Source organism: Coregonus clupeaformis, chromosome 11 (assembly GCF_020615455.1).
Source record: "Coregonus clupeaformis isolate EN_2021a chromosome 11, ASM2061545v1, whole genome shotgun sequence".
NCBI classification, from domain to species: Eukaryota; Metazoa; Chordata; class Actinopteri; order Salmoniformes; family Salmonidae; genus Coregonus; species Coregonus clupeaformis.
In genome coordinates, this window is record NC_059202.1 from 22523268 (window position 1) to 22537768 (window position 14501).

Here is a 14501-nt window from a genome sequence, read left to right on the forward strand (position 1 = left end):
GAGAGAGAGGAGTGAGCGGAGAGAGAGGAGAGAGAGGAGAGAGAGAGGAGTGAGAGAGGAGTGAGAGAGGAGTGAGAGGAGAGAGAGGAGAGAGAGAGGAGAGAGAGAGAGGAGAGAGAGAGAGAGAGGAGTGAGAGGAGAGAGAGGAGAGAGAGAGGAGTGAGAGGAGAGAGAGAGGAGTGAGAGGAGAGAGAGAGAGAGAGAGAGGGGAGAGAGGAGTGAGAGGAGAGAGAGAGGAGAGAGAGAGGAGTGAGAGGAGAGAGGAGAGAGGAGAGAGAGGAGAGAGAGAGGAGAGAGAGAGGAGTGAGAGGAGAGAGGAGAGAGGAGAGAGAGAGGAGTGAGAGGAGAGAGAGAGGAGAGAGAGAGAGAGGAGAGAGAGGAGTGAGAGGAGAGAGGTGTGAGAGGAGAGTGAGAGGAGAGAGAGGAGTGAGAGGAGAGAGAGAGGTGTGAGAGGAGAGAGAGAGGAGTGAGAGGAGAGATAGAGGAGAGAGAGAGGAGAGAGAGAGAGGAGTGAGAGGAGAGAGAGAGGGGAGTGAGAGAGAGAGAGGAGTGAGAGAGGAGTGAGAGGAGAGAGAGAGGAGAGAGAGAGGAGAGAGAGAGGAGAGAGAGAGAGGAGTGAGAGGAGAGAGAGAGGAGAGAGAGAGAGAGAGAGAGGAGAGAGAGAGAGAGAGAGAGGAGAGAGAGGAGTGAGAGGAGAGAGAGAGGACAGTGTGACTAGCTACACCATTTGGAACACACCCAGAAGCATGGACACCGTTCACAAAAACATTATTGACATAGCTCAGAGTGCAGTATTACTAGGGTCAGGAGTTTTCCCTAACCCTTGTCATTCCATATCTTAGTATGAATGTACACGGAGTGTAAAAAACATTAGGAACACCTTCCTAATATTGAGTTCAGAACATTTCCCCTTCAAAACAGCCTCAATTCGTCAGGGCACGGACTACAAAGTCAAGTTCGATGGATGTCCTTTGGGTGGTGGACCATTCTTGATACACACAGGAACAGCTTTGCAGTTCTTGACACACTCAAACCGGTGCGCCTGGCACCTACTACCATAGCCTGTTCAAAGGCACTTAAATCTTTTGTCTTGCCCATTTACCATCTCAATGGCACACATACACAATCCATGTCTCAATTGTCTCGAGGCTTAAAAATCATTTTTTAACCTGTCTCCTCTCCTTCATCTACACTGATTGAAGTGGATTTAACAGGTGATAAATAAGGGATAATAGCTTTAACCTGTATTCACCTGGTCAGTCTATGTCATGGAAAGAGCAGGTGTTCCTAATGTTTTGTACACTCAGTGTCTGTGGTATGCATATAGGTATACATGTCTCGGGTAGTGTGGGGAGGACGTATGCAATTATACTCTTGGACTTCCGATGATGCCTTTCACCTTGACCCTGACGGGTCGATGAAATTCAATTGTATAGTAACTGTACTGTCCGTCTCTCTTTCTCCCCCTGACCTCTGAAGCAGTTTCTGGCGGTAGGTGACCCGGTTGGCCCTCCAATGCTCCAGCTCAGGGCTGGTCAGGGTGGTGGGTCGCTGGTGGTCCAGCACCGTGCCGTCCTTGCCTTGCTTCCACTGTACGTAGCGCTCCGGCTGCAGGCAGCGCACAAACACATCCATGGAGATCTTCACCATGTCCTTACGACACGTACACTGGGGGAGACATAGAGGAGAGAGAGAGACATAGAGGAGAGGGAGAGAGAGAGAGAGAGAGAGAGAGAGAGAGAGAGAGAGAGAGAGAGAGAGAGAGGAGAGAGAGAGAGAGGGGAGATAGAGAGAGAGGAGGGGAAATGGGAGAGAGAGAAGGAGAGAGCGAGAGAGAAGGAGAGAGACAGGAGGGGAAATGGAAGGAGAGCAACAGAAGTAAGATGAAAATAAAAAACTAATTTTCTTTCTGTGCCCCGGTCGATGTATTACATTTCTGCTATATTTCCTGAGCTGCGCTGAGAGGCCTTATGTTCAATTACTGGGAACATTCTTCAGGCACGCTGCACCTCAGACAGAGGCAGGCAGAACAAGTGGAGGAGAGACAGATCGAGAGCGAGAGAGAAAAAGAGAGATGAGGTACTGGAGGGAGAGCAGGGAGGTGGTAGTGGGGGGTTAGTAATAACGTCAACAACAAGAGAAAGCCCCCCCCCCACCGCAAACCAATATCCACACACTACATCTCATCTAGGAAGCACTTGAGGGACGGAATTAAGTGAGGGGGAAACCAGCAGATGAAGGAAAGAGTCGTCTGGCTACCAGGGTCTGATTGGGGACTTTCATAAAAACATCAACTGGAACAGAGGAAGAGGTGAGACGACAAAACACAAATGAATGGGAGATAAATGTGTCTCTTTGCAATGACGGCTGTGGTGGGAACAGGGGGTGGGGGCATATTAAGCAGCGCACCAGTGGAAGTAGGAACCAAAAAAAGTAAAGCCCATTTCTGTCCCATAAAATGATTAAGGGAAATGTATAAATGTACCATTCCCGAGAGAGGGTGGGGGGGTACTATGCTTAGATGACTGAATTTTCTAATGGAAATGTATTCGGAAATGTACCAAATGTCTCCAAAAACAACGCGTGACCCCCAAGGACTTCTAACCAATGAGCCCTATCTACTCACTTCATATCCTAATGAAGTTAAATGATTGTAGGAAAACGTAAACAAAGACCTTAGGTGAGGTCGCCCCCCTATTAGAATAATATTCAACCTTAGGGGAGCGCTTAAAATATCACCATGCAACCTCGCAGGCTCCGACTGTCATCCTTCACTAAATAAGTCTGGACTTTTAATGTCTCCGTTCCCATTGGTGGCTGTGCGTGATAAAGCAATCGTCTTTTAAAACGTCACAACGTGATTGTACAACCTACTTGAGAAAAATAGGCACACTAGAAAGTCCTGTGTGGCTCAGTTGGCAGAGCATACGAAAATGTATGCACATGTGAAGGACGTCAGGCTGCTTCCTGATTTGGCTCGAACCCAGGACCTCTGCCTTGCTAGCACACGTGACCGCCCTCCCGAAGTGTCTTACCAGTTGGCGCAACATGAAAATGTAACTATTTGGCGGCGCAAGTGGGGACATTTAAGTCTGAGGAGTAAGTTTCATATCCCCATGTGCTACATACGCGAGAGTAGAGAAACTGCAGGAAAATCCAGTTTACAACCGTTAATGAGTATGTAGTAGTGTGCTGTACTGCCTTGTCCTCTTGTCTGCAGCCATGGGAGTGTCCATTCAGTTTACTACAGCTAGGCAGTTTCTGCCATATGGAGACTCACAAACACTCCCAGAGAAACAACAACACTAGAAAATCTGGATTCATTTGAACTTCATTTTGAGTTATTGAGCTAAACCGAGCAGGTAGAGAGAGGAACAACTGAGGTTCTGGGTACAGCTCCTTAACAAATGTCCACGCATAGCACATAAGGAAGCGGACATCTGCATTCACACCTGCCACCCAGGTGGCAGGTTTATTGAGCATGTCTTACACACAAAGTTGTGAGGACAGGCATCTGCAATAAGGGGCTTTAGTGGTTAACTAGTCATTTCTGCCCCTGCTATCATGCGCTCATTTCCAGTGAGGGCCACCATACATTAACATAGCAGTCTGTTGTCAGTTCAGTGCGATATTACCACACAATAAGAAGTGAAATGACAATACTCTTTGTTTAAAGCCTACTCTAGGCCTATAACCAATGTTCCCTCAAAATGTGTTATCACTGAGCAAATTTCAGGTCTGCTGAGCGCAAACATGAACGTTGTGAAAATTCAGTGCAACTTCCGGGGGCGCGCCTTTACTGTGAACACTGAGGCTGTACCCGCTTTAAGTTACAGTTTTAACAGTGGTCAAGTAGGCTACTGTGCCTATTTGATCATAATGTAGGCCTACCAGAGTGGCCTACCATCAAAAACCATGGAGAAAATGCATCCCATAACATTTTAACATGGAAATAGCTGTTCTATCATTCAGCCTACAATAGCAGTCAATGTGTGGTGTTTCAACGTAGGCCTACATTCCATGAGACCTTTGGAAGAAAAGCACAGGGCTTGACATAAACCTGTTAATCCACTTGTCCTTCAGACAAGGAGGTGACTGAACATGTTGTTGTGTTGTTTGATGCATACCATTATTACTGAGAATCAGACAAATTATGCTACCCTCTGCTTATTGGCTACTTAGCTTATTTAAACCTGTCTCAAAATACAACACTGCCCCTTTAAGACAAAAAAAAGCTCTTTACCTGACTGGCTTTTCAAAGATGTCTAGAAATGCACACGTTTTGTGCTCTTGTAGGAAGCAATCACTCCCCCATTGCTGACTACAAATGATCTATAACTGGGCTACGAATATGAACAAATGTGCACACGTCACTACATGTAGCTCTCGCTTTGATCTCAAAACAAGCCCATTGCTCAGGACCGCTCATGCTGTAAAAACAGTCCAGTTCAACGTGAATGGCACAGTTCCATATAAGGCAATGGTCTATTTGTATTTATAAACTGGGTGGTTCGAGCCCTGAATGCTGATTGGCTGACAGCCGTGGTATATCAAGACCATATTACCACGTGTATGACAAAACATTTATTTTTACTGTTCTAATTACGTTGGTAACCAGTTTATAATAGCAGTAAGGCACCTCAGGGGTTTGTGGTATATGGCCAATATACCACGGCTAATAGCTGTATACAGGCACTCCGCCTTGCGTAAGAACAACCCTTAGCATATTGGCCATATACCACACCCCCTCAGGCCTTATTGCTTAAATAGGTCTACTGCAGCTCTGATTGGTTATAGCGCACCAGTCTGTGTAGAGTACGGGCCTGAGTCGTGCCTGTCAATGCAATAGAATCCTACTCCGATGCGTTCTGTCTACAACAAAATATCTTGAATAGTTAGTTTTGCATACTAAGTCTTGCATAGTTCATTTTGTTTCGGTAGGTTACATTGAAAGTGGCTAATTGCGTTGATTCGATCACAATTCCCACAGTATAGGGAAACGTTGACAGTGTTAACTAAGGTGGAAAACTCTAGAAAGTTCAATCTCGTGCTTCTCTACGCGGGTTGATATTTCCTCTGCGAGTCAGTCCCGGGGGAGCTGCGCACGCACTCGTGCATACACAATAATAATACCGTAGCCTTCAGCATCTTCAGAACCCCCTATCAAAGCGCATCAGCTCTAACCCAAACAAACAAGCATACACAAACAAAATATCACTACTCGGCGAGTAAATCATCTGCAATTCACTTTGATAGATGAAAAGGCAGAGAATTGGGTCTGCGGCTGTGTGGTGTGTCCAGTTCTGAGGCACCAACAGCCAAATGGAATGGAAATGAATCTTCTATTCAGCGTGATGAATATCCTCTCACAACACCCAATGTTTTGGCCCATACTGAACCGTGAACTGTCATGTACTTTCTCACCTGAAGTATAGATCATTGATCATTGTTTCTCAACTCTGGTCTTCGAGTATCTCCAATAGCACACGTTTTTGTTGTAGCCCTGGACAAACATACCCAATTCAACTCATCGAGGGCTTGATGATTAGTTGACAAGTTGAATCAGATGTGCTTGTCCAGAGCTACGATAAAAATGTGTACTGTTGGGGGGTACTCGAGTACTCGAGGAGTGGAGTTGAGAAACAATGACCTAGCTAGATGACATATTCCTGTGTGCTAGTCAGGGAGGTAAGAGTGGAACACTGTTCAGATACAATGAAAAGCAGTTAGGCACATCAATGAAATGTATTTATAAAGGCCTTTTTACATCAGCAGATGTCACAAAGTGCTATACAGAAACCCAGCCTAAAACCCCAAACAGCAAGCAATGCAGAAGCACGGTGGCGAGGAAAAACTCCCTAGAAAGGCAGAAACCTACTACTACTACTACTACTACTACTACTACTACTACTACTACTACTACAGCATTGTACTACTACTACTACTATAGCGTTGTACTACTATTGTGTTGTACTGCTGCTGCTGCTACTACTACTACTACTACTACTACTACTACTACTACTACTACTACTACTACTACTACTACTACTACTACTACTACTACTACTACTACTACAACAGCGTTGTACTACTACAGCATTGTACTACTATAGTGTTGTACTGCTACTACTACTACTATAGTGTTGTACTGCTACTGCTACTATAGTGTTGTACTGCTACTGCTACTACTATTGCGTTGTCCTACTACTAAAGCATTGTACTACTACTACAGGTTTGTACTGCTACTACTATAGCGTTGTACTACTACCACTACTATAGCGTTGTACTACTACCACTACTATAGCGTTGTACTACTACTATTGCGTTGTACTACTACTATAGGGTTGTAGTACTACTATTGCGTTGTACTACTACTATAGCGTTGTAGTACTACTATAGCGTTGTACTACTACTATAGGGTTGTAGTACTACTATAGCGTTGTACTACTACTATAGGGTTGTAGTACTACTATAGCGTTGTACTACTACTATAGCGTTGTAGTACTACTATAGGGTTGTACTACTACTATAGCGTTGTACCACTACCACTACTATAGGGTTGTACTACTACTATAGCGTTGTACTACTACTACTACTATAGGGTTGTAGTACTACTATAGCGTTGTACTACTACTATAGCGTTGTACTACTACTATAGCGTTGTACTACTACTATAGCGTTGTACTACTACTATAGCGTTGTACTACTACTATAGGGTTGTACTACTACTATAGGGTTGTACTACTACTATAGCGTTGTACTACTACTATAGCGTTGTACTACTACTATAGGGTTGTACTACTACTATAGCGTTGTACTACTACTATAGGGTTGTACTACTACTATAGCGTTGTACTACTACCACTACTATAGGGTTGTACTACTACTATAGGGTTGTTAGCATTAGTGTTCTCTTTCAACATCTTGTGCTCACTTGGTTTACATTGACACACTGCACTTTTCTCTTTCTTTCTTTCTTTCTTTCTTTCTTTCTTTCTTTCTTTCTTTCTTTCTTTCTTTCTTTCTTTCTTTCTTTCTTTCTTTCTTTCTTTCTTTCTTTCTTTCTTTCTTTCTTTCTTTCTTTCTTTCTTTCTTTCTTTCTTTCTTTCTTTCTTTCTTTCTTTCTTTCTTTCTTTCTCATTGCTCTGGCACTTTCAGGAGCCGCCTGTCAATGTGCTGAGACAAAATGGAGGGCAAGCAGCAAAACCAACCAATTAATCTCTTTGAAATTCAGACAGAACTCTTGAGGGGGAGCTCCCTGGCCAGTGGATTGTGTCCAGACCTGAGGGCCAGGGGGCGGACGGGTTAAACGAAAATTCCACCATCACACCGGCTGTATTTCTGTATTTTGAAAGTTCTATATCTTGAAAAGTTGATTGCTGATAGGCAAATCATTTTGGGATTATATCAACCACGGACTAATGAAACAAATACTAAAAGATAGTTTTTGGGTGGCGTTATCCTTTAAGTGAGTCAGAATCTGTGTTGGTATCTAGTGGCCCTCTGAGCAGCACACTAATGCAGCACACTGACCTGGCAACCTCAAACCTGATACGCAGCCAAGCAGAGACAAAGAGGGAGTGTGTGTGTGCGCACGTGTTTTTTGTGTGTGTCCCTTACAGGTGAAAAGTCTGGTCCAATCCCAAAGTGCAAGACTAAGAACAAATATTGACAGCAGTTTGCCCTCTGGGAGAGGAGATAAAGACATGAAAAGAAAATGAAGTGGAAGGAGAAACAGGCGATGTGAGGCAGCTTACAGACACAGGTTAATACACAGAAACACGGCACCCCAACGACTTGTTGCTCCAGGCCTAAAACAGTGTGTCAGCACTAGACTGTGGAACTGCATGGTGGTGTAAGAGGAGACGGGTAGCATGTGTAATATATTACAACATCTCTGGATGTCATCTTCGCTATAGTGGTGTGTGTTTGTAGGGGACACTGGGGTGACCATCTGGTTTAGTGTGCATTGACCCACCTGTGTTGCCATCTTGCCGTAGTCAATCCAGCGCAGGGTGGCAAAGTTGGTGGACTCGGCGCAGTTGAAGCCGTGGTTGAAACCGGCATGGTAGCCATAGGGAAAGGTGACCATGAACTCGCCTTCTTCCTGAGTGACCTGGAGAGAGCAAGAGTTCAATTTTAAAAATTTTCCTCTGCGATTTTGTGATACAGTATCAAATCAACAGGATGCAGTCATATAATCTAATGTTACTTGCACCCTGATCAATTTCTAAACATTCTGTTTCGGGTTTGGATGATTGACCCTGAATACAGTAAACATTTTCATAAAAAGTTCAGTCAAACACGAAAACACAACATTAAATGTACATTAACTGACTGAGCATTAATGGTCAACAGAACCAGTGCAGTATAAGCAGTATGCAAACTAATAAAACTTCATATCCATATTGCATAAGCAAACATTTGTGTTATTAAACCGGCTTTTGATGGGCAGAGATGAGCAAAAATCTGCCAAAATGATGAAGTAATTTACATTTAAGGAAATGAAGCTCTGCCTCGGATGGAAGGACTTGGCAAAAACAGGGTCTTCGCAAACCCTGCAACCCAGCCATGGGAAACAAAAACAGATGCTAGCTCTTAATATCCACAATCATTAAGCACTGATGGAAGGCTGATTTAATTTAACTCTTCCTCCCTCCCTCACTTGAGCTGGCTAGCGGCTAACGGCTCCTAGAGAACCAGTCTCGGCGATACAAGGAATTAGCCAGACCGTGCAAATGAAGATTTTCATTTGGTTGCGTTTCGTTCCAAGGCAGAGCTAGGGCCATCATTTACTGAAAGCTGGGGAGGCTGAAGAAGACACAGTTCACCGGTTTGTCTGCATCTCTTGGAAATTAAGCCTGACAAATTATTTGGCGGTTTTTAATTTGACACTCCTAGTTTTCTGTGGCTACCTCAACATTAAAATGTCTACTACTATTACGTGAGGTTCATTGGCAATCCCTGCCAGAAATATTAAATCCTCAAAATAAGCCTTAACTAGATTTCTACAGCTGAACTTCAAAAAGTAGATCGATGGGAGACTAGAGGAAGTGGATCGATGGGAGACTAGAGGAAGTGGAGCGATGGGAGACTAGAGGAAGTGGAGCGATGGGAGACTAGAGGAAGTGGAGCGATGGGAGACTAGAGGAAGTGGAGCGATGGAAGACTAGAGGAAGTGGAGCGATGGGAGAGGCAGGCAGCGCAACAGAAGAGAGAGATGCACATAAATTCAGACTAAAGAAAGTGGAGAGATGGGAGACTAGAGGAAGTGGAGAGGTGGGAGACTAAAGGAAGTGGATCGATGGGAGACTAGAGGAAGTGGAGCGATGGGAGACTAGAGGAAGTGGAGCAATGGGAGACTAGAGGAAGTGGAGCGATGGAAGACTAGAGGAAGTGGAGCGATGGGAGACTAGAGGAAGTGGAGCGATGGGAGACTAGAGGAAGTGCAAAGCCGGTGTTATGTTTTACAATCAGATCAAGGGAGACGCTCTCTCTCGGTGTGCGTCAGATAATACGGTTCCTGAGGTAACGACACCCTGAAGGAAAAATAGAAAAAAGACAACTCTGCAGACAGTGGAGAACTTTGTACGCCCGTATTAGAACTTACGATTTATTTCACACCATGAGAGTTTCTATCTCCAACAATTATTATCCACAGAAAAAAATTAACATGTAGCTCAGTTGGTAGAGCATGGCGCTTGCAACGCCAGGGTTGTGGGTTAATTTCCCACGGGGGGCCAGTATGAAAATATATGCACTCACTAACTAAGTCGCTCTGGATAAGAGCGTCTGCTTTATGACACAAATGTAAATGTAAATTAATTTTCTATCCCGGAAATGTGAAAAGATGGAAATTGAAATGCAACTAAGACTCATGGCTCACCTTTCAATACTGTGTGCGTCTGTGTGAGTGTGTGTGTCTGTGTGTGTCCGTCTGTAGACCTATATGTTCATGCGCACTTTTGCCGTGTTCACTTCTCCATCCTGTCACTCCTCCTCTGTCATTTCCCTGTCATTAGTCCCAGAGGTTGGTTGGAGACCAGCCACGCAAACACCCACAGCTTCAGCATGCATCCTGACCCAGTCATCATCATCTAATGTGCCATTAACCTCCACTTTACTCAGCGATGGCAGGCTTTCATATACCCCATTCATTTCTAGCAGCGGTCGGTGCTAGAGTCATAGGGGTGTGTACCAAATGGCACCCTATTCCCTACATAGTGCACTACTTTTGACTAGAACCCAATGGGCCCTGATCAAAAGTAGTGCACGTTAAAGGGAATAGGGTTCCATTTGGGACACAGCCATATGCTGCACAGGGCTACCATGTCCTTTCACAGGTTGAAGGATTTAAATTGTGCTTCAGCAAAGGGTTCCATTCAGATGCGTTAGTACTAAAACTGCCTTTGGTAGTTAAGTGGCTCCTTTCTGAGAGCTGTTAACAGGCTAAGTGGTAACGTGATGAAATGAGTTGCATTGCATTACTGGAATATCCGTCAAACATAGATGGTTAAAATGAAAGGTGTTAGAGATCTGTTATTGGTTAAATATGCATGTATGACATCAATCAAATGGACGGAGTTACTTCATTTATTTCCATATACAGTGAGGGAAAAAAGTATTCCCCTGCTGATTTTGTACGTTTGCCCACTGACAAAGAAATTATCAGTCTATAATTTTTATGGTAGGTTTATTTGAACAGTGAGAGACAGAATAACAACAAAATTCAGAAAAACACATGTCAAAAATGTTATAAATTGATTTGCATTTTAATGAAGGAAATAAGTATTTGACCCCCTCTCAATCAGAAAGATTTCTGGCTCCCAGGTGTCTTTCATACAGGTAACGAGCTGAGATTAGGAGCACACTCTTAAAGGGAGTGCTCCTAATCTCAGCTTGTTACCTGTAAAAAAAGACACTTGTCCACAGAAGCAATCAATCAATCAGATTCCAAACTCTCCACCATGGCCAAGACCAAAGAGCTCTCCAAGGATGTCAGGGACAAGATTGTAGACCTAAACAAGGCTGGAATGGGCTAACAGACCATCGTCAAGCAGCTTGGTGAGAAGGTGACAACAGTTGGTGTGATTATTCGCAAATGGAAGAAACACAAAATAACTGTCAATCTCCCTCGGCCTGGGGCTCCATGCAAGATCTCACCTCGTGGAGTTGCAATGATCATGAGAACTGTGAGAAATCAGCCCAGAACTACATGGGAGGATCTTGTCAATGATCTCAAGGCAGCTGGGACCATAGTCACCAAGAAAACAATTGGTAACACACTACGCCGTAAAGGACTGAAATCCTGCAGCGCCCGCAAGGTCCCCCTGCTCAAGAAAGCACATATACATGCCCGTCTGAAGTTTGCCAATGAACATCTGAATGATTCAGAGGAGAACTGGGTGAAAGTGTTGTGGTCAGATGAGTCCAAAATCGAGCTCTTTGACATCAACTCAACTTGCCGTGTTTGGAGGAGGAGGAATGCTGCCTATGACCCCAAGAACACCATCTCCACCGTCAAACATGGAGGTGGAAACATTATGCTTTGGGGGTGTTTTTCTGCTAAGGGGACATGACAACTTCACCGCATCAAAGGGACGATGGACGGGGCCATGTACCGTCAAATCTTGGGTGAGAACCTCCTTCCCTCAGCCAGGGCATTGAAAATGGGTCGTGGATGGGTATTCCAGCATGACAATGACCCAAAACACACGGCCAAGGCAACAAAGGAGTGGCTCAAGGAGAAGCACATTAAGGTCCTGGAGTGGCCTAGCCAGTCTCCAGACCTTAATCCCATAGAAAATCTGTGGAGGGAGCTGAAGGTTCGAGTTGCCAAACGTCAGCCTTGAAACCTTAATGACTTGGAGAAGATCTGCAAAGAGGAGTGGAACAAAATCCCTCCTGAGATGTGTGCAAACCTTGTGGCCAACTACAAGAAACGTCTTACCTCTGTGATTGCCAACAAGGGTTTTGCAACCAAGTACTAAGTCATGTTTTGCAGAGGGGTCAAATACTTATTTCCCTCATTAAAATGCAAATCAATTTATAACATTTTTGACATGCGTTTTTCTGGATTTTTTTGTTGTTATTCTGTCTCTCACTGTTCAAATAAACCTACCATTAAAATTATAGACTGATAATTTCTTTGTCAGTGGGCAAACGTACAAAATCAGCAGGGGATCAAATACTTTTTTCCCCTCACTGCTCAGCCTTACACTTCAGAACGTGGGGTTGACCAGCTTCATTATTGAAATTCTTATTAAAAGATGATTGTTTGAAGAAATGACAGTCTCTCACTTGTTTAGAAAAATCCACCACAAGTCGACTACAAAATAAGTGATTCCTCGACTCCTTGCACGTCGACAGGCAGGTCAGCCACCAGGCAGGAAGTTAGAACCGTGCACTAGGCCTATCTATCGGCAATCAAAAGCTGTATCTCGCAATGGAATGCCATATCTCGCAATTTCTTAGCTTGCAATGTCTCGGAACTTCAGTAAAGCAGAGCCTATCATCAATGAAAAGGCTAGGATATTGAGATGAGCGAGATGAAACACTTCGCTCTCGCACAGTCACACAGTATCTACGCATGTGCACGAGTTTGCTTCATGCTGTTCACAGCGTAGTAGCCAGGGTACCCAAACAGCTGAGAAGTTGAGCTTCACGCATCTACGCTCTTAGCTGTTGTGGAAATTAACCCACTGTGCTGTTTTACTTTCTGCATCTACCCCCCCAAAATAGGATTTTTCTTAACGCTAAAGGATCCCAATTTCATTTATACGTTTTAACGTTCACACCCCTAATACTGAGATGCTTTATGAATACGGGCCCAGGCTTTCTCCAGGCCCCTACCCTCAACACTAGCTCCAGACCTCAGCCATCATATCATCCTCAGCCCCAGCTCTCAGCTCCAGCTCTCAACCCCAGCTCCAGGCCTCAGCCCCAGGCCTCAGCCCCAGGCCTCAGCCCCAGGCCTCAGCCCTCAACCCCAGCTCCAGGCCTCAGCCCTCAACCCCAGCTCCAGGCCTCAGCCCTCAACCCCAGCCCCAGGCCTCAGCCCTCAACCCTAGCTCCAGACCTCAGCCATCATATCATCCTCAGCCCCAGCTCTAGCTCTCAACCCCAGCTCCAGGCCTCAGCCCCAGGCCTCAGCCCCAGGCCTCAGCCCTCAACCCCAGCTCCAGGCCTCAGCCCTCAACCCCAGCTCCAGGCCTCAGCCCTCAACCCCAGCTCCAGACAGACCTCAGCCCTCAACCCCAGCTCCAGACAGACCTCAGCCCTCAACCCCAGCTCCAGACAGACCTCAGCCCTCAACCCCAGCTCCAGACAGACCTCAGCCCTCAGCCCCAGCTCCAGACAGACCTCATCCCCAGCTCCAGACAGACCTCAGACCTCATCCCCAGCTCCAGACAGACCTCAGCCCTCAACCCCAGCTCCAGACAGACCTCAGCCCTCAACCCCACCTCCAGACCACAACGCCAGCTCCAGACCTCAACGGCAGCTCCAGACCTCAACGCCAGCTCCAGACAGACCTCAGCCCCAGACAGACCTCAGCCCCAGACAGACCTCAGCCCCAGACAGACCTCAGCCCCAGACAGACCTCAGCCCCAGCTCCAGACAGACCCCAGCCCCAGCACCAGACAGACCCTAGACAGCCCTCAGCCCCAGCTCCAGACCCAGCTCCCAGCTCCAGACCCAGCTCCATCTTCCAGCCACTGTTCGTTGTGCTACCTACCCTGTCGAAGGGGATGCTGTACTTCTTCAGTATGGACGGGGAGATGAGAGTCATCTTGTGGCGGAGGAAGGCGTCACAGCCCTGGGAACTGCCTGGGAAGAAACCTGCAGGTGGGGGAAAACACACACAAAAACACCACATTACCAAATTGCCTCCCATTGTCTGAATTCACCTGTTGTGGCATCCATACTAGTAAAATGTGTTTTCCATGGGAAATCCTGAAATGTGGCATGTTGTTCACGAGAAATTGTAACATTTAAAACCTCAAACAATACACTTCAGTTTCATGTCAGCTTCCTGCTTATGACGACCACGTTACCCCACTCCCGGGAAGTTAATAAGCCACAGGAGGTTTGGCTTGTTACAGACAGAGACAGTGCAGATCTTAGGCCTACACTCTCCATCCAAATGGGAGATATAATCGGTGGTTGGAGGTTATCAGTAAAGAGCTCTCCCATCTGTCAGATGGAAAATGTGGGGGTCACAGCACTCAGAGCACCACGCAGTGCACGCCCAGAAAGCTTTAATTATCATAATTTCCTTGGTCCCACAATCCCTTCCTTCGTGCCGGACCCCGGGTCACCGCCAACGGGTCACTGGGCCAGGCTGTACGGCATGCCAAACTGAAGAGTGAGAAACTTTTGATAACGCGTAGGAACATACGTCCACCGACCAGTGTCAAATTGCGCATGGTGATATCAAATAAAGTACTTGAGAGCTTGTGTCAGCTGTGTCACGATACCATTATCTTTTTTGAACTTGTGAA

The 14501-nt window shown here is 45.7% G+C and overlaps 1 protein-coding gene across 2 annotated transcripts in view; it reads right to left on the reverse strand.

The window, feature by feature from the left end:
- The window catches only part of LOC121576531 (lysine-specific demethylase 4B-like), an 84291-nt gene that overhangs the window by 29750 nt on the left and 40040 nt on the right, over nt 1–14501 (reverse strand). For both annotated transcript variants that reach the window (XM_045223479.1, XM_041889749.2), the window contains exons 7-9: nt 13736–13839; nt 7979–8116; nt 1472–1668 (exon numbers count right to left, since the gene is read on the reverse strand). In XM_045223479.1, coding sequence (XP_045079414.1) covers nt 1472–1668; nt 7979–8116; nt 13736–13839 — 439 coding nt within the window. The remainder of the gene's footprint in view (nt 1–1471; nt 1669–7978; nt 8117–13735; nt 13840–14501) is intronic.